Source organism: Oenanthe melanoleuca, chromosome 23 (genome assembly GCF_029582105.1).
Source record: "Oenanthe melanoleuca isolate GR-GAL-2019-014 chromosome 23, OMel1.0, whole genome shotgun sequence".
Taxonomy (NCBI): Eukaryota; Metazoa; Chordata; class Aves; order Passeriformes; family Muscicapidae; genus Oenanthe; species Oenanthe melanoleuca.
The window spans coordinates 1,232,554-1,256,400 of record NC_079356.1 but is presented as its reverse complement, the minus strand read 5'-3'; the positions used below and the strand labels follow the sequence as shown (position 1 = coordinate 1,256,400).

The 23,847-nt window shown below is 50.0% G+C and overlaps 1 protein-coding gene across 2 annotated transcripts in view; it reads right to left on the bottom strand.

The window, feature by feature from the left end:
• Positions 1–23,847, bottom strand: part of HIVEP3 (HIVEP zinc finger 3) — a 185,039-nt gene that overhangs the window by 16,226 nt on the left and 144,966 nt on the right. For both annotated transcript variants that reach the window (XM_056508965.1, XM_056508964.1), the window contains 2 exons: positions 19,337–19,482; positions 1,279–1,454 (listed from right to left, as the gene is read on the bottom strand). In XM_056508965.1, the coding sequence (XP_056364940.1) occupies positions 1,279–1,454; positions 19,337–19,482 (322 nt within the window). The remainder of the gene's footprint in view (positions 1–1,278; positions 1,455–19,336; positions 19,483–23,847) is intronic.

The window sequence follows — 23,847 nt, the reverse complement described above, 5'->3', positions numbered from 1 at the left end:
GGAGTGAGGTGAGGTGATGGGAGAGGCTGAGCGGGCTCAGCTCTCCAAGGGAAACCTCGGAACCAAGTCAAAGCAAGAGGGGACGAGAAAGGAAATGAATCAGAAACAGCTCCGGGATGGGAGGGAGAGGAAGAACCATCGCTGGGATGTGCAGCATGAGAAGCTGGCCTCACACCCGGTATCACTTCCCGTTCTCCCCCAGGGCCAGTGACCAGCAGCACGTTGTCACCCAGAAATCCCCGCCAGCCTTCCCAGCAGAGGCACCAGCCCCAGGCACTGCCCACCCTGCTCCCTTCCCTTGTCCTGCTCTGTCCCCTCGGGGCTCTGTGACATGTGCCACAGAGCCCCTCCCCACACCCAGGCTGTGCCCCTGCCTGGTGACACTGGGGCACTGAACCCTCTGTGTCACCCCTGGGACTGATGGAGCTACAGACAACATCCTGGAACACCCTGACCTGGAAGGGCCCCACAGGGATCACGCAGTCCAGCTCCTGCATGGGACAGTCCCAGATTCCCCCAAGTACCCACAAGCATTGTCCAAAGGCTCCCTGAACTCACGGATCTGTCAGGCTGTGCCCAGGAATCTCAGCCCCACACTTGCTGCCTTACCCCAAGACTTGCTGCCACCAGAGATTTGTCCAGCCCATGGTGCCAGACCCCTACAAGAAGTTAAAGGCACCTGGGCACCTCTGGCCCATTTGGGAAGTTCCATTCCCCATTTCTCTTGGAATAGACTTTTTTTGGCATGTTGTGTGCAGGTTCCTGCCAGCACTCACTCACACCCTCCCTGAGGCCATGGCAGAGAACACCTGGTGGCACTGATGGCTCGATGTCCTGGGATGGAGCCCTTCAGGGAAAAGGTCCACTGAGGTGATACAGAGAATGTGGAAGCCACATGCAACTGCAGAGGATGAGGATGGGCAGATCTGGAGAGCACCAGCAGGAAAAGCCACCCATAGCCTGGATCCAGGGGCTCAGCCAGGAGCCTGGAGCTCCTGCTCTCGCTCTGGGGTGGTTTTGTTCAGAAAGCCCTGCCAGGGAAGCTGCATTTCAGCATTTTTCCCTTGGAGAAGCACAAAGGATGGCAGGGATGCTGTGCTGCAGCCTGGCTCAACGCAGGGCTGAAAACACCAACCAATTTCCACTCCCTCATCCCCCTCCCTCCAACGTGGGGGCTTGGGCACCCCTGGGAACACCTTCCCTGCCCTTTGCCAGTGCCCCAGCAGCTGGCAGAGCCACGGCACCGAGCAGAGGAGCTGGGGGCTGGCTGTGGCTTACCTTTGGTTTTAAAAGCAAAGTTACAGTACTTGCAGACGTACGGCCTGACGTCTGTGTGCGTGCGAATGTGTTTCTTCAGCATGCTGGGTTTCTTGCAGCGAATTCCACACTCCTCACAAACATACTTCCCTCTTCCACGGCCTCGCACATACACATACTCTTCGTTTGATTTGTACCTATGAGCAACAGGTGGCGTGATAAAGGGGAAAAAAAAAAAAAAAAAAAAGAAGATTCCCACCTCAACAGAAGAAGTCACATCTTTGCTGGGTTAGTTCAGCGCGTTATTGACACCACAGGTCTTGGTTGCTGTTTGGTAGCTCGGGGTAATTAGACTAAATGCAAATTATCATCCAGAGCTGGTGCTCAGATGCCTCCAGACGCCTGATTGCTGTGCTGGGATGTTCTCAAGTGCTGCATCGGCTGCTCTGTGCACACCAAAGCTGAGCTAAGTCACGGGCACCCCCTGTGCTGGTGGCCCCCATCCTCCAACACAAACCCAGGCACCTCAAAAACAAACTGAGAGTGTCCCAGGCCAGGCTGGACAGGTGTGTCCCAAGCTGGACAGGGTTTGTCCCAGGTTGGACAGGGTTTGTCCTAGGCTGGACAGGGTTTGTCCCAAGCCAGGTTGGACAGGGTTGTCCCAGCCCAGCCCAGCCCAGCCCAGCTGCCTCTCCCTCCCTGCTGTTTCAAACCTGCCCAGTCTGTCTCTGCAGGGTGCTGGGAAAACACATCCCAGCCAAACCCCCTGGGACACGACCTCCCACCCCCAGGCTGCAGCCAGAGCCACCTGAGTAGTGGAGATGCCACAACCCCCCCTGCACAGCCTGAATGAGACACCCAGAACAGACACAAAGAGAAGAAAACATCCTTTTTTTAAATAAATAAATCCTGCTACCACTAAATGTAAACACTGCAGACTCCAGGCTCTTTTATCTTTGGCACAGGATCACGATTTAGGTTTACCCCAGAGAATGAGATTGGTCATCCTTCCTTCCCATTATATATTTTATTTTCTGTCCAGGCATTAGTGCATGGGGAAGGCTGCAGGATGGGGGGTTGAAAAACCCTTGTAAGACTGAGACAAATCTTTCAGCCTCCTGCTGCTCAGCAAATGAAGTCTGCAATTTCCTGTACTTGCAGCACAAGAAGAATAAGGTAACACGAAATTGCTCCCCTCAGATCTTAAAGAGGCCAAATTTTTGAAGCATGGCACTTCTTGCAAGTCATTTTTCTACCCAGGAGGAATTAAGCCTGGTCTTCAGAAATCTCCAAACATCCACCCTGGAAAAATCAGGCTGTCTAAAGCCTCTTAATAGGAGATCCAAAGGCATCCAACACCATCAGTTAGGTTTTAGTATCTTCCCAGTGAAGCCTATTCCAAACCAGAAGGGTGAGAAAACAGCAGCCAGGCTGAGGAGACTTGAACAGAAACAGCTGCACTGGAATGGATTGAGCACTTCAGTAAGTGAATGTATAATAAATACTAAAATGCATGTATTCATAATGTAGAAAAACAAGGGTCATTTAAAACTGAGTAGAAAACCACACAAAGACCCCAAATGCAGCCCAGAACTGCCGGGATGGGAATGGCACAGACTGCACCCATGGAAACACCTCCAGCAATGGGAAAACAAACTGGAGAAAGCTGTGTCTCAGCTCCTTCCCTCCAGCTGAAACCCAAACCCGAGAAGCATTTATCCCTTTGCAGCCTGTAGGAGGTTCAGTTCTCAGGATCTGCTGTTACAAATTCCTGACCATCCTTTTCAGCCACAAACACTTCTCTTTTTTCCCCTCAGTGCTGTGAGCCACATCCAAAATCTCCATGTGGCTGCAAACCACAGGATAAAACCGTGGACAGCCAGGGGAAGGAGGGTTGGTGGGTGGCAGGCAGGGAGGCAGAGCAGGTTTCTGGGGACTCATTGCTCACAGCTGGGCTGAATCACCCCTTCCCTCCTGCTTCCTTTTCCCATTTCTATTTTTTTTTTAAATTCCACCAGGATTTTACCTTGTCCTGTAAAGGTTTTGCTGATGTGACCTTGCTGGTCACAGTGGTTACATTTATTTATTAATTAATTATTAATTTATTAATAAATAAGATTTGTTAATTTTAATTATTATAATTAATATTTTAATTATTATAATATAAATTATTATTTAATTATTTAATTATTATTAAGAACAGACGTCATTCTGTGAATTTTCATGATTTGAAGCTCAATGCTGCTTTCACAGCAACTGAAGAAGTATTTCCTCGACTGGTTTTGACATTTGATGAAATCCCATGTTTGCTTTTTGGATTTTGGGTGCAGAGGAACAAGAATGGGAAATCTGATCCCTGGCTTTGGTTCCCTGTCAAGTGAACCGAGTCAGGCTCCAGAGCTGTTGCCTCAGTGTCAGATTTTGGGTTTATTGATGGCACATTTCATCTGTCACCAGGCTGCCCACTCATCTGCCTTGCCTAAATCCTTGGGAAGTTCCTGACAGGCTGCTCTGGGATTAACTGATCTCATTTATGCTTTTTGTCTCCTGTAAAATCTGCCAGATCAGGGATGAATGTGTAACTACCACAGTGCTGTTAATTACTGATCATTAATTGCCTTCCTCACAGCTCCCTGGTACAAGATGAGCGCTCTGCACCTGAGTGTGCTGCAGAATTCCTCAGCCCTTTCCCTGGAAGCCCTGGGCTCTGGGATAGCCACACACAGGCGTGTCCTCAGGGCCAGACAGTCACTGTGAGATGTGCCCAGCTCCAGCAGGGCAGGCACAGCGATTCCTTCACAAAACCCACAGCAGACAATGGCATTTCCAGGTTTCTAAAACCACTCCAGCATCCCAAATTTCCAGACAGGGATCTTGCACCGAGACAAGAGAAGCACAATAAAGCTGGGAATGGATCTGGGAGGAGCTGGCACAGGAATTTCCTTTTCCCTGGCTGGGATAATGGATCTGTGCAGACAGAACCTGCCAGTCTCCAGTGGAGCTGCAGGAGAAGCTGTCAGCTGGGTGAGCCCCAACCTTCCTGGATTCTGGGATTTCCCTCTGGAAGGATTTCCACCCCTCCTGGACTCCTGGGATTTCCCTCTGGAAGGATTTACAGCTTTCCTGGACTCCTGTGCCCTTCTGGCTTCCCAAGGGATTCTGACAACCCAAAATCTGCCCTTGGGGAGCCCAAGGTGGCAGCTCTGCTGTCCCCTCTCCTTCTACATTGGGACTGCAAAATCCAGCAGGAAACCCTAAATCCATGAATAAATGGATAAATGCATCCTGCTCACTTCCTCTCTGTGAGAATTCAAGCACAGATAGGAGGAGGAATTTTATGGCACTAAAAAAAAAAAAAAAAACAACAAAAAAAAACCAAAAACTCCCCCAAACCAAAAAAACAAAACCAAAAACCAGAATTTATCACCCAGGCCTAAGTGACCCTTTCTGCTTTTTATCCTGTCCCTGGTGGGTCCCCACAGCTCAGACTCTACCTAAGGCAATTTTCCAAACAGAAACCCAAAACCCAAACTAAACCCAAACTCTTCACCCACCTATTGCAGAGCACCAAAACTAAACCCAAACTCCCCATCCAGCCTCAAACCCCAAACTAAACCCACACTAAACCCAAACTCCTCACCCAGCCCCACAGGCACAGGAGGAGGGAATTAAAACCACAGCAAGGAGCAGGGTTTGCAATGCCAGGGGGTGATTGTGGCTGCCTCCATCTCTGCAGAAACATTTTGGATATTTGTTTGGATGTTTTGGGGATAAATTAAAGCTGCACTACTGCTAATGCAAAGCTGGGGGATTTGCCTCCCCAGCAGCAGCCAGACAGGCTGGACTAGGCACAGGAGCTGAGCATCACTCAGCCTGGGCACTGCTCCAGCAGCTCCTTGAAGATCAAACAGAAACTGAATCAAACACGAGATCAAAAAAGGAAACAACAACCAGCGACTCACCCAGCTGATTCATAAAAGATTCCCAGGGAAAGTCTAGCCCAGAAATCCCCGGAGATGACCTGTGCCCCCAGGGTGCAGTGACCAGTTCCAGAGGTGACATTAATGGTGGGGCTGGCAGGGCACTGACAGAGCTCCTGCCCCCAGCCTGGCTGCTCCTGCTGCTCTGTCCCTCTGTCACTCCCAGCCTTATCCCAGGGCTTTATTCCCAGCACTGCCTGCAGGATCTCGCTCCAGGGCCTTGTTACACTGAAGAGATCCTAAAATTCCTGAATAAATTCTTCTGGATTGTGTTCAGTTATGGAAACAAACCCACAGGAGGTGTCAGAGCTGCTGCAGGGCTGGAGCCCTGCTGGGCAAAAATTCCTGTTCAGCCCCTCTGGAGCCCCTCTGGGATAGCTGGGGGTGCTCAGAATCCCTTGCAGATCCTGAAGGGGCTCCAGGAGAGCTGCAGAGGGACTGGGGACAAGGCAGGGAGGGACAGGACACAGGGAATGATCTTCAGGCTGATGGGGAATGGATTTAGATGGAATATTGGGGAGGAATTCCTCTCTGTGAGGGTGGTGGACATTGGGGCTGGAGCAGCCTGGGACAGTGGGAGTGTCCCTGGGGGTGGCACTGGGTGGGGTTTAAGGTCCCTTCCAACCCAATCATTCCATGATTCCATGAAATTCACATTTCCCAAGCAAGAGCCTCCGTCCCCACATTCCCCCACTGCCCCAGGGCCTTTCCCACCTCTGTTTTGAACCTTCCCCAAATCCACTCAAGAATTTATTTCAACACAGCTACAAACATTCAGAGAAATCACCTCAGTGAGGATTTGGCTTCTAAAATACATTAATTCCCCATTTTTTGGGTGCATTTCTTTATAATGAACCCCCCATTTCTGCCAAAAATGTCACCTTTTCTCCAGGTTGGATCCATCCCTTTTTATCCACCTCCACATTTATTTCAAGCAGCCTTTTTTTCCATGCCATTTCCTGACTGATGCTACTAATTAGCATTTTTACACTTGCCAACTGCTTCATTTGAGAAGCAGAATTTCCAGTAGCCCAGCAAAATTCCTGAGCTGCTCAGAGTCAAGGCCATTCCTCACAGGAATCTTGATTTGAGCTGCTTATTCCTCACAGTCTTTAATTAATCCTCTCATTAACTGCTGAAATACACCCAGTGCAGAATTCACAGATCTGGGATGTAACAGAGCCTCTTGACAGACAGATCCTGGCAGAAAAAAATCCTCTTTCTGGGGTGACACTTGCCCATGACTCCAAGTTTTGGATGAATTTTCTCTGGCGGACTCTCAGCCCTCTGGGCTGGCTGGAGGATTTATTTTTGGAGGATTTCTCCCCAGAGCTGCCTCCCTGACATGGCTGTGTCCCCCCTGAGCTCTCAGTGTGGGGCTCTCCTTGGAGCAAAGTTCAGTTTGGTGGTTTTTTTTGGTTTTTTTCAGTATTTAGGGTGCAGCACTGGGAAGTTCTGGTTTCAGATCCCAACACGAGTCAGGGGAGCAAAGCTCCATATTCAGCCATGGGACAAGGAGAAACAATTTCACTTTGCACTGAAAATATCCCAGAACTGCATTTCCTCTGCTGTCACCACACCTGGCACAAACCTTCTTTTCTCCACCCCAAATACCCCATTTACACTTTCACCCCAAAAGTGGTTTCAGGGCTGGCTCCTGGGGACAGCTGCCCCTGCCCCTCTGCTCTTCACTGCCACATCCCTCCATATAAATCATTACAAAGCAGAATTTCATCCCTTCACTCAAGAAATACCCATGACTGACCCTTCACAGGGGGCTGGGGAAGTAATTTTTTCTAATATTCGGTCCAAAATTATATTTACATTATTACAACCAATTATTTCCCAATTTTGTGCAATTCTCCTCTCAGGGATCCTTGACCCCCAGTGGAGCTGTCCCATTCCCAGCACTGGAATTACTGGGAGGAAGCAGGGAAGAGTCATTTACTGACTTTTACAAGAAATCCGTGGTGCAGCAGCTGATTTTGTGAGGTCTTTAACACAGAAAACATATTTTCAACACAGAAAACACATTTTCAGGGCTCTCTGATTCCAGCAAAGAAATGGAGATGGAGATCAACACCACCTTCCATGGTTCCCAAACTCATTTCACATCCCAAGAATAACCAACCTCACCAGAGAGCTGCAGCACCCAGGGAATGGCAGGGAAGGTCCCAGTAATATCAAGGGATAAAATAAAACAAATTTGCACTTTGAATTGAAAATTACAATAATTAAAAATTAGGAAATAGAAAATTACATTAATTAAAAATTAGGAAATACTGCATAGAAGTTTGTGCAGTGAGTGGTCTGACTACAATTTAGATGGTCTTTTAGATTTTTGGGTTTAGTGTTGACAAGTTTGGGAAGAGGATTTCCAGTGCCTTAAAGGGGCTTTAAAAGAGGAAGGAGAGAGAGGGTTTTCTAGGACAGGACCCAGGGAATGGCTCCCACTGCCAGAGGGCAGGGCTGGGGGGGATCTTGGGCAGGAATTGTTCCCTGGGAGGGTGGGCAGGGCTGGGATGGAATTGCCAGAGCAGCTGTGGCTGCCCCTGGATCCCTGGCAGTGCCCAAGGCCAGGCTGGACACTGGGAGCAGCTGGGACAGTGGGAGTGGTGGGATGGAGGTGAAATTTAAATTCCCTTCCAACCCAAACCATTCCATGATTCTCAGTGATGTGATATTTCCAAATTTCTATTAATTTTTTAACATCAACAAATATATTTTAGCACGAACATTTCCAAGGCCTGGAAGGGGGAATGAGGACCCTATGGGCACTCACTGGAGTGGGTGAGACATTAACTGCAGTCATGGCACAGGAATATAATTTATTTGAATAAGAATTTATTTTAATAAAATTAAGGACCTGAAGACCCTTTCACTGACCCAGGCTCCTGCCCACTGGTGCTGGATCCTCCAGGATCCTCGTGTTTCCTCACCAGGGATCCACTTAAATACTCTAAGTACTCCCAATGACAGAAGGGAATTTCCAGCCCTAATTTGTGCAAAATTTGTAAATATTTCCCAAGATGACCCAAAGCATTTCCCTGGTGCTGCTGCCTCACTTGAGCAAACTCCAAAAGCTGTGGCTCCTTTTTCCCAGGGGAGCAATCCAGGGATTTGTGGTCACTCCCTCAGCCCAGGCAGCTGCAGCAGTGCTGACCCTGCTGTTGTTAAGGGATGGAATAGGAAACACTGATTTTTCTGTACAAATGAGCCACAGAGCTGGCTCAGAGCAGACCCCTCCTCTGGGCTCTGTCTGCTCTGTCACATCCTTTTGTTTCCCTCCAGTCCCACGGGGCTGAGCTGCTCTTCCTGGAAGTTTTGCTGGCGGATTTTGGCTGGGATGCTCGCAGTGACCTCCCGCCTCTCCCTCCCACTGCTCCATCAGCCTCGGGAGCTCCACGGGAGGAACCCCTTAGGGCTGATGGAGGGAAAGAAAACTTCCTGTGCACCAGCACAGGCTGCAGAAGTTCTCCTTGGGGATTGTCCCTCTCTGAGAAGGGGCTGAAACCAGCCTGGAGGGGCCTGGGGCTTGGCAAGGGGGTGGATCTGTTTATCCCCAGCCTTTTATTCCTTAGCAACACAGACCCAAACATTTCCCCTCCCAGCAGCTCCAGCCCTGCAGGGAATGTTGGATTTCTTCTTCTCCCCCAGTGCCAGGAATTCCCATCCATGACCTGAGCATCCAAATAACCCAATCCCCATCCAAGGGCCAGCCTGTGATGCTCAGGATGGATTTCTGAGGATTTGGGGTGTGAACTTGGCATCCTGGAACAACTCCTTCAACACAGGCATTCGATTCCCAAACAGCTGCACCAGCCCCGCTGCCAGAGCCAGGAGAAGCTCCAGGAGAGCCTGGTGGGGAGCAGCAGGGTGATTTTCCAGGAGAAAATCCCTTTGGAATCTCAAGCCCTTCCCCGGGTGGGGCTGGCAGAGCAGCCCAGCCCTCTGAGGTTTCTGGGGATGGGAAATTCCCGAGGTGCTGGGGCACATCCCTGTCCTCGCTGCCACCAGCCTGGAGTTTCCAGCTGATCCTTCTGGGATCCATCCTTGGCTCTGCTGGAATTCAGACAGGAATCAAATGGTTCCACGAGTCTGACACCTCTCCAAGCACAGCCCAATTCCCCAGGGAAAGCTCCTAAGACATAATTACAATAATTAATAATGATAGGCTGGGTTTATTTCCACAGCCTCTGGCTCTGTTGAAACGTCTTTTCCTGAGGTAACAAAACTCTACAACAGCACAGGAGAGACAACCTGAGAACAGCAACAAAAATCCAAAGACGTACAAAAAGGAATCAATTTCTGCTCTGTTCTTGCCCTCATCACCACTGGGCGTTGATGGCTGATGAATTTCTGATCTCCAGATATAAATACCACGGATAGAATTCCCAAAGCCACTGAGGTTATTACAACCCTCGACACGCCAGAGGATCTGATGGATTGGGCTGGGATTATCACCTCCGAGCAGCCTGTCCCATCAGCCTTCCTCCAGCACCTGGGGGCTGGAATTATTAATGAAATCTGCACCTTGCTCTGGTGGAGACAGAAATACTCCGAGCCTGACACAGCTCAGGCCCTTCCCCATCCCTCAGACTGCATCCAAGACAAACCCATCTGTAGGAACTGACTCAATTATTTCTCATTTCCTGCCTGCTGTCAGAGCCCAGCGAGGAAATGAGGACTGATCCCAGGGAGGCCTGAGATGCCGTGAGTCCCTCTGGGCAGCAGGAACTGCAGGATGGAGTTGGAACCCAGGAACTGGGAGTTTTGGGATTTTCTGTGTTTTCTGGCACTGACCCCCAGGAGAACATTGTTTTTGGAGAAGGCTTCCAAATTTGAGTGATGGAGTTAAAGTCATGGGTGTGTAGTTAAATAGAAGTGTGTGATTTCACATGGTGATGGGTTTGAATTTGAGGTTTTTAGAAAATATTAATGGGTATGGGACAAGATGGAGGATTTTGGGTGCTGTCTCTTTCTGTCTTATTCTTCCTTCTTTTTCATGATTTCAGGTAGTTTCTGGTTGGACAGTTATTGCTGCACTGCAGGTCATGCTAGTTTGGTTATTGGGTCAAAAGTATAAATAATATAGGTGTTAATCTCTATTGGATTGTTTAGCTTTAAAAGACCTTATACCCAGCTGGATTCAGCTCCATTTCACTCACTTTTAGCTGGTAGCTGGAAGTGCTGCAGAACTCTCTGTAGTTTAGGTAAGATTTAATAAACAACCAAGCCCAAACATGAGAAAATTCATCTCCCTCATGTTTTTAATCCTGACTCTGAGTGAAGACAGAAGAAAATGAAGACAAGCCACTAATTAAGCCACATTTAAAGATAGAAAGGTTAGTCCTACCAAATTTCAGATCACTTCCAGACAGGTGAGACATTGCAGGTGAGCTGGAAGGGCTCTGCCCCTCAGGCTCTCACCTGGACTAAGAGAATAGGGGGGTTTAAATCCTGCTCATCCTCAGCAGTACAGAAGAAGGACCTGGGTTGTGCAACACCTGGGAAGAGGCCCTAAATCATCAGTGCTGCTGAATCCATGATCACCAGTGTGGTCTTTTAGTGCTCCCACAGTCAAAATGTGGCTCCCAATCCAGGCTAGTGGAGGGCTGGAAGGCAGGGCTGGGCACAAGCTGGGCTCATCCATCCCAGAGGAATCCTTGCTGGAATTCCTGCCAGGCTGGCACAGAGCTCCCACCCTGAGAGCCCCTGGGTGACTGTCTTGGGTTGCAATACAGGATGTGACCAGAAATGTGAATTCTGTCACCAACTGCTGAAACCAGGTGGGGCAGTGACCCTGATCTCCAGGCCCATATTATCTGCTCATGGGCCATCTTTAAACCAGCTGGGCAATCATCTTTATCTTCCCACAGCCCATCCTCCCTCCAGGAGATATCTCCTGTTAATGGCCAGTGAGTCCCAGGGCATGACTGATAAAATTCCATCATCCCACTGGGAGATGCTCCAGCCAGGGGAGGAGCCAAACATTTCCTACCCAGATAAAAACTGAGATTTTGGACACCAAGGAACCTTCTTTCCACTGGATTCCAGAGGAAAACCAGACCTTTCCACATCATCCCTGGAGCTTCAGAGGAAACTGCACCTTCTCCAGGAGCACTGCTCCAGCTGAACCACATCTGCCCCTGCAGGAGGATGCAGCCACCATTGAATGGGACTGTGCCAACACCCTGACTGACTGACGGGTGTCAGCTTGGATTCTGACTCTGGCAGGGTTTGGGATTGTTCTTTGTAATACTGCATTTCTATTTTAATTTCCCCAGTAAAGATCTGTTATTCCTAATTCCCATTATCTTTGTCTAAGAGCCCTTGCATTTCAAAATTATAATAATTTGCAGAGAGGGGGTTTACATCTTCCATTTCAAAGAGAAGCTCCTGCCTTTCTTGTCAGACACCTGTCCTCCAAACCAGGACAAGGAGAAACTTGAGATTATTTCTGAGTATGGGAAATTTCTTCTCCAGGAGCTGCTGGCTGCTGAGGGACAGCTCTAGGCTGTGATAGTGCCACAGCCCCTCACACCTTCCCTCTGCCAGCTCCTCCACATCCAGGCTGGATGGGGATGGGAGAACCCTGGGCTGATGGGATGGGATGGGATGGGATGGGATGGGATGGGATGGGATGGGATGGGATGGGATGGGATGGGATGGGATGGGATGGGATGGGATGGGATGGGATTGAAATTCCCTCCACCCCAAACCAGGCTGGGATCCCATGGGGACACAGCTGAGGTGTCCAGGCTCAGAGCCCAGCAGTGACCCCTTTGATTTGCTGCTCCTGCTCTGACTCTACATTGGCATTTCTGCCTCTCCTCTTCCAAGTGCTGGTTCCCACCCTCTACCTTGCTGCTCCCCACCCAATAAAAGATTTCCTGAACAAACCAGTGGAAAAAAATTCATTTTTCTCTTTCACTGTTCTCTGAGTTACCAGGGAAAACATTTCTTTTTAACTAAACACAAAATTAATGAGCAAAATCCAAATTTTCATGAATACACCTTATGGGGAGAAAAAACAGCATTTGCTTCCTAAGGAATTGAATATTTTTGTCATATTGGCTCTTAAGGATATTTTAATGTAAGAACATAATGATTTCCAAAGCAAAAAGCACAGATTCCTTTCATTTTGCAAATATTTTTTCTCTCCTTGCTGTTTTCCTCTCCTCCTATTAAGGAACACATCTTTCAAGTAGCTGAGCTGCCACTTAAACAATTCCCCCTTTTATCTTGTCAGCTTTGGGAAAATTTAAAAATCTAAATTGTCACACTGTGTTTTTTCTCCTTTGGATTAGATTTTTAAGCAGAAATGTGGTTTTCTTGAGCTAAAAAAAGTGTAAATTTACAATGCCCAAAGAGACCTTGGGTTCTTTTATGAGGGGAAGGGAAGGGAAGGGAAGGGAAGGGAAGGGAAGGGAAGGGAAGGGAAGGGAAGGGAAGGGAAGGGAAGGGAAGGGAAGGGAAGGGAAGGGAAGGGAAGGGAAGGGAAGGGAAGGGAAGGGAAGGGAAGGGAAGGGAAGGGAAGGGAAGGGAAGGGAAGGGAAGGGAAGGGAAGGGAAGGGAAGGGAAGGGAAGGGAAGGGAAGGGAAGGGAAGGGAAGGGAAGGGAAGGGAAGGGAAGGGAAGGGAAGGGAAGGGAAGGGAAGGGAAGGGAAGGGAAGGGAAGGGAAGGGAAGGGAAGGGAAGGGAAGGGAAGGGAAGGGAAGGGAAGGGAAGGGAAGGGAAGGGAAGGGAAGGGAAGGGAAGGGAAGGGAAGGGAAGGGAAGGGAAGGGAAGGGAAGGGAAGGGAAGGGAAGGGAAGGGAAGGGAAGGGCCACATGGCAGCTCCAGCCCTCATCCCTGGGGCTCACCAGGGAACACAAAGAGTCCCAGAGTGGGGAGGGACCCACAGGGATGATCCTAACCCTGTCCCTGCCCAGACCCCCAGCAATCCAATCCCCCTGTCCATCCCTGGAGCTCTGGCAGTGCCCATTCCCTGAGCAGCCTGGGCAGTGCCAGCACCTCTGGGGGAGGGAAGAACCTTTCCCTGAGCTCCAGCCTGAGCTGCCCTGGCCCAGCTCCAGAACCTGTCCTTGGCACCCAGGATAGATCCTGGTGAATGGGGCTGTCACAGCCCTTCAGGCTACACCCAAACCCCGTGGGAAACCCACCAGAAAACCAAATTCTTGGAGGGAGATGGGGCCTGGCTCCTTTGGAGGGGATTTCTCAGATGAGCTCTGCCCAATCCAGGGTTTGCTGTTCCTTCTTCCCAGCATCCCACCCCGAGTGGGTTAATGGTGTTTGGTTAATGGTGTTTGTTTAATGGGCAGCAGGGCTGTCCCTGGGGGGCTCAGAGGGACATGAACCCCGCCTCTGCACTGCTGGTGAAGTCCTGGCTCAAAAGCCACCAAAAATTCCACGCATAAGCCCCACTTTTTAATTAAAATATCCTTTACAGAGGCAGAATAAATTCCAGGGCACAGCTGATGCTTGAGGCTTTAAATTGATGTTCCAGGGAGAGCCTGGCACAGCCAGGATGGGATTTCATGGGGGCAGCCCTGCCCGTGGTGGGGGGTTGAACTGAGATGGGCTTTGAGGTCCCTCCCAACCCAAACCACTCATAATCCTGTGATTCTGGGATTCCCAGGAGGGAATCTGAGATTCCCACAGGGCTGCCCAAAAGGAGGGCAGCAGTGCCTGCTCAGCACTTCCCAGGACAGGGGAAATCCAGCAACCAGACCCCAGGAGATGCTCCAGGGGATGCTGAGTGGTCAGTCTGGCACCACCAGCCCTCATGGAAAAGTCTGACCACCGATTTCTCCCAGCCATGCAAAGCAAACAGACTCAGGAAAATCCCTTTCACTCAAAAATGTAAATTACAGGAATTGTTTGCTTATATCTAGAAGTGGAGCAAAATATCCAAGCTGGGAGAGCTGAGAGAGGAGAAGCTCCAGGCAGAGCTCAGAGCCCCTGGCAGGGCCTGAAGGGGCTCCAGGAGAGCTCAGAGGGACTGGGGACAAGGATGGAGGGACAGGACACAGGGAATGGCTCCTACTGCCAGAGGGCATGGCTGGGGGGGATCCTGGGCAGGAATTGTTCCCTGGCAGGGTGGGCAGGGCTGGGATGGAATTGCCAGAGCAGCTGTGGCTGCCCCTGGATCCCTGGCAGTGCCCAAGGCTAGGCTGGACATTGGGAGCAGCTGGGACAGTGGGAATGTTCCTGGGGTGGCACTGGGTGGGTTGGGATGGGATTTAAGTTCCCTTCCAAACCAACTATTCTGGGATCCCGTGGTTCCTGTTGAAGCCCAGGCTGCTCCACAGAGGTGAGTTCCCATTTCAGGAACTGCCCTGGGCTCTGAGTTCACTGCCAGGTTTGCAGGTAAATTTGGGGCCTTTGTGCAGGGCCAGGATTGGACTCCAGGATCCTTGTTGTCCCCTCCTACCCAGGTTAACCCCTGATTCCACATTTTCTGTTAAATAAAGCAGCATCACCCTTGGCTCTCCCTGGAGCTCAGGGCAGCTGGAAGTGCCCCGGGTTCCTCCTTCCCTGGTCCCGTGTGTGACTTTGGGACAATGACTCCTTCCAAAACAAACACGGAGAATTCTCAGAACTCCTCTCAGCACTGAGGAAATCCCCTCACTGGGGTCGGGGTCACTGCTGGTTTGGCACTGAGCCTTTCCTGGCTGTGCCAGGGGGTTTCCAGCAGGTGAGCGCCCAGGGAGCTGCACTGCCGTGGATGGCAGGGCAGTGGAGGAACAGCAGCCCAGGGAAGCCACCACACACAGCTCCCAGCGAGCCACAGCAAAGAACTGGGAGGAGAGTGGGGCAGGGAGGCTCAGAGAGCTCATGGCATCCCCAAGGTGGGGATTTTCTCCTTCTTCATCCAATAATTCACAATCGTGTTCAAATCTGGTAGAGCAGCCCCATTCTCTCCACCTTCCTTCGACCATAATAAATTCTTTTGCTGGTCAGGGAGGCAGATTTAGGTTCCTGAGTGCCTAAAACCTCAAAATTTGGAAAGGGATAGGGAAAGGGGAATGGCCACCTGGCAGGTCCAGCCCTCAGCCCTGGGGCTCACCAGGGAAGGCAAAGTCCAACCTCAGACACCCTCCAGTCACTGGGGAAGGGGCTGCACCCAGGCTCAGGGGAGATGGGGGTTCAGAACCCCAGTTCAGGAGATCCCAGTTCAGGAGATCCCAGTTCAGGAGATCCCATGGCTGAGGCACTCCAACTCTGTCACATTTTGGTGAAGACAAAGAGGGAAGGGTTTGGATTCCTCCAAACTGCAGAGCAGAGCAGCCTTTGGGGTACAACCCCACTCTGAGCATCCCTCTGCAAATTCCCTCCTGTGGATGTGTGGATTTGTACGTGGCATGGTGTGAAGGGAAGGTGTTTTTTAAGGTGGGAATGTCAGGATATTCAGATATTTGTACCTCCAGTCATAACATTACAGCCATAAGTGTTTGGTTTTTTTTCCCTAAAGTAGAAAAAAAGGAAGTTTTCCAAACAGAAAATGTAGTTTTCGCTATACATGGCACTGGTTTGGGGATGTCAGTTCAGGTTTTTAGCTTTATGTATCTTGGTGCTGGTTTTCCTACTGGTTGTAATTAACTAATTAAATAAACCAACTAATTGTCCCCATAACAGCACAGAGGGCTGGGCTGTGAAACAGAAGGACATGGATTGAGTGTCCCCACTCCTCTGCTCTCAATTCCATCATGGGAATGGCAGCAAACAGGGAACAGGTCCCTGAGCAGACCCTGAGCAGCACAGACCCCATCCCCTGCAGTCAATACCAATCTCTGGTTTCATGATGTCAGATTGCAGAATGGGCACCCCAGGGGGTGCTGAAGGTGACACCAAGGAGCCACAGCACTTCTCCTGCAGCCCTGCTGGCCAGCCTGACCTTCAGAGATCATTTTCCCTGCTCCAGAGCAGCACAGCATCCCTCAGGACAAGCCCAGTGGATATTCTGAGCGGCTCCTTGAGGAGCTCAGGCATTGACCTGGCTGTTTAATGGCTCTCCCAAACACACCCTGAGCAGCCTGTGCAGCCCCCAGCCTGTCCTTGGCGTGTTGAATTACTCCAACCTCCCTCCCCCCGTCTGCTGGGAATGGGGATTGATCCAGCCTGACAGAATTCACAATTTCAAATAAAAATCTGAGGCTGAAATTACACATGCAGTGACCTCAAGGTTTGCTCTCCAAAAGAAATTTGTTCTTTGAACAGAAAACTCCCTGGATCCCACCCCCAGTTTAATGTGGAGAGGTCAGGGCAGGATCATGCTCATCCCTCCTGGGGCTCCCAGGGAACCAGAGACTCTGCCAAGGGTCTGCAGAGCCTCTTCCCACCAGGAGGGGAGGGCTGGGAGGGCTGGGAGCTCCCCAGGAGCTGGAAACATCCCCAGCCAGGTCCTGGCAGCCCCAGGGCCACGTCCTGAGCTGGCACCACAAACCCTTCACACAGAGAGGGGGGAGGAAGGACTGAGCCCCATGCCCAGCACTGCTGGGCCCTGATCCCAAACCCACACACGAACCTCCACACTCAAGGAACCTGCAAATGCTGGATCCAAACCCTTCCCAGGGGGAAACAAAAGGAACCATCCCCTCCCAGAGCTGTGGAGGAGACACCTCCAAGGGACACAAGGGGAGCCAGGCTGCCCCCAGCACTCTGGGGGTTCTCATGGGTTCCTTCCTGACAAGTGGGAATGGTGAAAAGAGGAAATTTGGCTTTTCTGGTCTTCCCTGAAAGCCAAGGAATAAAATTCCAGCTGTGAGGATGGAGAGTAGCAGGAGAAACCTCAGAGATGGTCCTGGAAGTGCTCTGAGGAGTGTGGCAGAGGGGGAAAGTGATGGGATTGAGGAAGCAGAAGACTCCACAGAAGGCAAAGTGTTGAAGATGGCAGAAAGAAGGCAAGACCTTCAAAGAAATAAAAAATTGAGGGGAAGATGGAGCTGAAAGAGTTGTAGCAAGCACAATTTTTGTGAATTTCTTTATAATCTCACTCCTTGGTTGAGATAACAAAGCATGGGATGGATCCAAAAGCTTTGAATCCTACTGGAAGGATGGGGCTGGCCAGCAGCATTCAGTGTGAAACCAAGAAATAAAGGGGAAAATGAGTCAAGGAAGAAATTTTTATAGACAAAAAAAAACAAAAAACAAAAAAACAAGAGAGTGAAATAATGTCTTGAAAATGGCTGCACTTTGTGTAAAACATGTTCAAGAGATGGCCAGGAAAAGGAATATGATCCATTTGGGAGCTTGCAGAAGGCACCAGGCATCCTGTGGGTTTATCTGCAGGAAAAGGTCCTGGCAGACACGTGGGAAAGAGCAGCTGGAAAAGGTCCTGGCAGACACCTGGGAAAGAGCAGCAGGAAAATGTCCTGGCTGCTGGGGCTGAGCCCCTGACAGCAGAAACCCAGTGGGAATGAGGCAGGAGCACACGGAGCACACGGAGCACACGGAGCACAGCCTGTCCTGCTGGCCCTGGCAGTGCCATGACATTCAGACACAGAATTCAGGCACTGAACTCCTTGCTGTGACCTCCTGATGTGTCCCAGGAGCGTCTGGCATCGTGTCACAGCCAGAGGGGCACGGTCAGAGCTGCAGGGAGGTTAAATCTGAGCTCAGCACAGGTTCAGGGGCACAGAGCACCTGCAGGTGATGCTCTGGTTTGTGTCTGTTGTGCAGAAGGACACGGGCTGAGTGTCCCCAGCCCTCTGCTCTCAGATCCCATCCTGGGAATGGCAGCAAATGGAACATTCCCCTGACAGCAGCACTGTGCTGGGCTGTGCTGGGCTCAGGGACAAAGGCAGCCCTGTGTGAGCACAGCACCAGGGGATGCAGCTGAGAGCCCCAGCTCCCCCCAGAACAGCCCCCGAGCTGCTCTGAGAGGGGCAGGGGCATTTTCAGCCGTGTGAATGCTGAGCTGCTTTAATCAGGGCCAGGAAGGAATGCAGGAGTCCCCCTGAACAGCCACAGGGACAGCCCAATGCAGGGGAACTGAGGTTCCCATGGACCAAAGAGAATAAAACTCCTCCCAGTGAGTCCCATGGGTCCCATTTACTGCAGGAGGGCGACAGAGATTCACTGAGCCCATCAAATCTCTCATTCTGCTGCTGCCTGAACCACGGCCACAGCCAGGGCAGGGCTGGCCCTGTTTGGCTCTTTGCATCCCCCACCCTCTGCCCAAACCTGAGCCAGGCATACACAGCTGGGGCAGAGCTGACTCCTCACCAAAAGGAAGCTTTCCCGTCCCAAAGCACTGATTTCCCCTCCTGCTTTGCTAGTTTGACCATCCGCTAATGAGGTATTTTAAAATAAAAGCAAATTTCAGCTGGTAACAGCAGAAAAACCACAAGCACCGCCTAATGAAAGCCTTTTTCTAACACACAGAAACCAAGACCACCCAACAGCAAGGGCAGAACTGATAAATCCTGCTGGAAATTGCTTGCACTAATTTGGCCCTCTCTGCAACACCCAGGAAGGATGATCTTTAATTGCAACCCACAGACACATTGCTTAGGAGATATTTTTTAAAACTTTTAAAAAATAAACAGCAGTATTAGAGCAGTGCTGAATTCCTGAGGTGACATATGAATTACCTGGAGCCAAGGTTAAGATACACATCAAATTAAGGCCTTGCATCCATTCTGGTTTGAGCTATTTTGGTTGGGTGGGATGGAAATCACATGAATCAAATGCTCCTTTTGTTCCCCACCCAAGCCCAGGCATCAGGAAAGACCAGCCCTGATCCCCTCAGAATGGGAACAACCATCAGGAACAGCATTTTCAGGAGAAGGCTCTGTAAGGATTGAGGAGATCCAGAGTGCACCTCTGTCACTCTAGAGACAGCTGCCAGATGGATTTGTGCTCTTCACTCAACCACCCACTCCAAAAACAGATCCAGGTGACTGCTGACTTAAAGACAGCTCAAAAATAGGAAATTAATGCACTCCAGATCTGGAGGGCCAAGTTTTTACAGTGGCTGTGAAAAATAAACTGAAATCCAGCTCCATCTGCTCACCTCCAGTGGCATCTTGCCATCATTGTAACAACTCTAAACAAGTGTGAGACACAAGAAGAGAAATAAAATGAGACACTCACCCTCCTTCAAAGATTTTGATCCTCACCGGCTCCCCTCGCTTGGTCACAAGAGCCTCTTCTTCTGATTTTCCCCTTTTCTCCTCTTCCTTCTCAGCTCTAGTTATATCTTTTCGACCTTCATTAGAAAGGAGCGAAGGCAAATGAACCTATCTCCCCAAAAGAGCAAAACAATCCATGATTACAGACAAAATCACTGGCAGGCAGACACAGAGCAAACAGCCCCAGCAGAGCCAGCAGCATCCCCAGCGCTGCTCCTGACACCAAGGGCTGGAACTGGGGCACCCTCCTGACAAATAGGGCCTTGCTCCTGGATTTGGGGTTGTGTTGTGCTCACTGTGACCCCTGACAAGTTTTTTAATTGCTCCCTCCAGCTCTTGCCAACTGGAAAAATGAAGGATGAAGAGAAGCGTGGTGGCTGGGGTGACTCTGAGCATGTGGGGTGTTGATTCCCAAATCTCTGTCCCTGGACAATCCTCTCTCTGCAATGCACATCTGAAAGGTCTGGAGAGGAGGCACCTGCAGAATTCATACACTGAATTCTGTTTCTCTGGGTTTCTGTGTTGGGTTGATGTGGCCAGAAATGTGAATTCTGTCCCCATCTGCTGCAGCCGGGTGGGGCAGTGCCCCTGATCTCCTGGCACACATTATCTGCTCATGGGCCATCTTTAAACCAGCTGGGCAATCATCTTTATCTTTCCCACAGCCCATCCTCCCTCCAGGAGATATCTCCTGTTCATGGCCATTGAGTCCCAGGGCATGACTGATAAAAATCCATCATCCCACTGGGAGATGCTCCACCCAGGGGAGGAGCCAAACATTTCCTACCTAGATAAAAAATGAGATTTTGGACAGCAAGTTATTCCATCTTTCCACTGGATTCCAGAGGAAAACCAGACCTTTCCACATCATCCCTGGAGCTTCAGAGGAAACTGCACCTTCTCCAGGAGCACTGCTCCAGCTGAACCACATCTGCCCCTGCAGGAGGATGCAGCCACCATTGAATGGGACTGTGCCAACACCCTGACTGACTGACGGGTGTCAGCTTGGATTCTGACTCTGGCAGGGTTTGGGATTGTTCTTTGGAATACTGCATTTCTATTTTAATTTTCCTAGTAAAGAACTGTTATTCCTAATTCCCATATCTTTGCCTGAGAGCCCCTCAATTTCAAAATTATAATTATTTGGAGGGAGGGGGTTTACATTCTCCATTTCAAAGAGAAGCTTCTGTCCTCCAAACCAGGACAGTTTCCCCCACACTCAGCCAGCTCAGCCTGACATGAATCCCTGGCCAGGCAGCGCTCCCAGGTGATTTCCTGCAGCTGCAACCCTGCTGCCAAGGGCACCGTGCAGAGAAAGCCACAAAACCCACGGGAGAAAAGAATCCTCAACCTCCCCACACCTTCCCAGGGTCAGATCTGCTTTTTCACTGTTAAATTGCCACTTGTTGAGGGGGTTTTGTATCTAAACCTTGTCTAGCCCAAGGTTTAAGTCATGCCCTGACACCTCACCTACATGATGAGAGTTGTTTGTTATAGGAGGATCTAAACATCAAAGCTGCCTCTGTGGGTCTGGGTGGGATGAGGGAGAGCTCTCCACACCTGGAATGAAATGTTGGGATGTCCTAAATCCTGGGATAAACCCGGGGAGAGCTCTCCACAACTGGAATGAAATTTTGGGATGTTGTCCCCTAAATCCTAACAGAACAAATGCAGGTGAGCTCTCCAACCTGGAATGAAATGTTGGATATTAGTCCCCTACAGCCTAACAGGGCAAACCCAGGGAGAACTTACCAACCTGAAACGAAATGTTGGGATATTTCCCCTCTAAATCTTAACAAGACAGACCCAGGGAGAATTTTCCAACCTGAAATGAAATGTTGGGATATTTCCCCTCTAAATCTTAACATGACAGACCCAGGGAGAGTTTTCCAACCTGGAATGAAATGTTGGGATATTTCCCCTCTAAATCTTAACAAGACAGACCCAGGGAGAATTTTCCAACCTGAAATGAAATGTTGGGATATTTCCCCACTACAGCCTGACAGGACAGACCCCAGGTTTCCAGAGAAAGGGAAGCAGATGCCTTTCCCCCAGGTCACTTCCCACACAGTAACTCTGACTTTGAACTGAATCCATGTCCTGGATGAGGATCCTGGATCCATACCCTCACATTATCTGTAATTATGGGAACAGGCTGCAGGTATCTGGGAGCAGTTTTCAGAGGAGTTTTGGCCCAAAGGCAGCCTCTGAAGCCTGAAGCAGAGCTGGTCACCCTTGGCTCTGGCTGGCACGAGTGACAGCTCCCCAGGTGATTCACCTGCCCCACCTCAGCCTGGTCTGCAGGGGATGAATCACCCCGGTGAAGCCTCTTTGTCTCCCCTGGTTTTGGGGGAAGCCACAGAGTGAGCAGCTCCAGCAGAGATGCAGTGGGATGTATCCCAGCCCCCCCAGCTGCTGGAACAGCCACGGGATGCACAGCAGGAGGAGGGATGGACTCACTCAAAAGTCCCTTTGCAAAACTGGGGTCAAGCATTTCAAATTTGCCCAGGAATTTCAGGAGCTCGGCTCAAAGCATTAAATGCACCCAGGGCTGCTCGCTGTCCTTGGGGCCAGATCAGCCCCATGCCCACAACATCCACACACCCATCCTAGGAGCCTCCTGGGAATGGTTCCTGTGCAGTCTTGTGTCCCTAAAAGTGCCAGAAATTTCATGACAAAAGGCCCTGGGGCAGAATAGGGCCAGGAGCCATTTGAACCATTTAACAGCAGGAATGGTCTTGAGCTGGTGGCTCTGGGCATGGAGATGACAGTGAGGATATCACTGGAGACACTCAGAACCATCAAAAATTAAACTTTTAGGGTTGTGATTTCACCTCCTGATAGGAGCTACAGGCTCAGAACACTGCTAGGGACAACCTTGCCAGGTTTGCTGAGGAATACAAAACAATTGACTTGCTAGATGTAGCACGAGGTTTATTTATTGCAACTTTCGAAAGCACAAAAACATTGACAGATGAAAGGCACCAGAGAGCCAAAGTCATACAGTCACTACTATCCCCTTTTACAATCTTGTTCAAATTTACAGAGTGTGCAAGCCCCAGTACAGTGTCACCAGCCATCCCTACATGCACATGGAGCCCGCAGCCACTCCAGAATTCCAGAATTATCTGCTCAGCAAATCCCACTGGAAACTTAAACCCCAAGCCAAGGACGGAGACAGCACATACAGAACTACTGCTTGCTGCATGCATAACTGTACAAAATACCAGAGCTTTTTTACATTTCCTGGGAGGTCGACTGACAATCTGGAGTTACATAAAGGAGGGGATATTGAAGGGAAGGAGCCAGAGCAGAGTTAGTGGCAGGCTGGACTCCCAGCCCTGGAGTGATGCTACTGCACTGCCACTGTCCTGCAGTGCTGCTTCCCCACCCGTGTTTAAAACCCTGCACGGGGGGATTTCACTCCCTCTGATCACAAATAAGTTCTGTGCTTGGCAAGAATTCAGTTTATCTCCACTGCAGCTCTCAGGGGTTGTGCCAGCCACGTGGGGAGGAGGGCTGAGTCTAGGATCCACCATTTCCCAGGTGAATTGGGCAGGGAAAACTCTTCCTTTGGCAAATTGCGCCATGGGAACCTGAACCTGCACCACCAGACAGCTTGGGGGGTTTGTGAGGGGCTTTAGGAGGCTTTGGGGGAAATGCATGCAGTGAAATGTGGATTTGGATGAGTGAGGGCTGAACCACTGCTGTTGAACCTTTCCCTTTGGGTGGGAGGGTCTCGTACCTCTGGACACACACTGGGTGTGGGTTTTAGCACCATGGCAAAGAGCAGAGCTCAGAGCAGCACAGGCACTTCCTTTAGGGATTGAAATCGAGGATGCTACGGCACCACTCAGATAAAACCCTTGGAAAAATAGTGCATAAATCTCAGCGTGGTTATTGCACTGCTCAGGTAATTATCTGCCCCTGTGTCCCTAGAAATCTGTCTCTTGGATTTCTGCAAGAGAGTGATGGAAATGCTGAATAGAAATAAAGATTTATTGAATCAAAGCGACTCTACTGTGTATTTTAAGACATATTTATAAGCAGCAGCTGCAGCAGCGATTATGATAAATTTAATATTCAGAATTCATTTCATGACACAGAAATAAAATGAATAATCCATCAATATAAATTGACTTGAGATGAATATCAAATTGCAAAATCTTTAGAGCGATTCTGTTTGCTAATCTACATGAACATGATCTGGATTAAAGGGATCTGTTTGGTTCAGCATTAAGCAGGAGGGGTAAAGTCTGGCTTTAAAATGAGATACATAAAATTAGGCAGCTCACAGGAGGGTCTTAAAGACTTCTGTGTCCATGTGGGCAATGCCTTGGGGGAGCTCTGCCCCTCGGAAGCCACAGTGAAGTCTTAACTCTAAAACCAGGCATAAAATATCCTTAAATACCTGGAGAAGCAGGTGGACAGCTATGGACCAAATGGACCAAACCACAGGGGTGTTTAACAAAA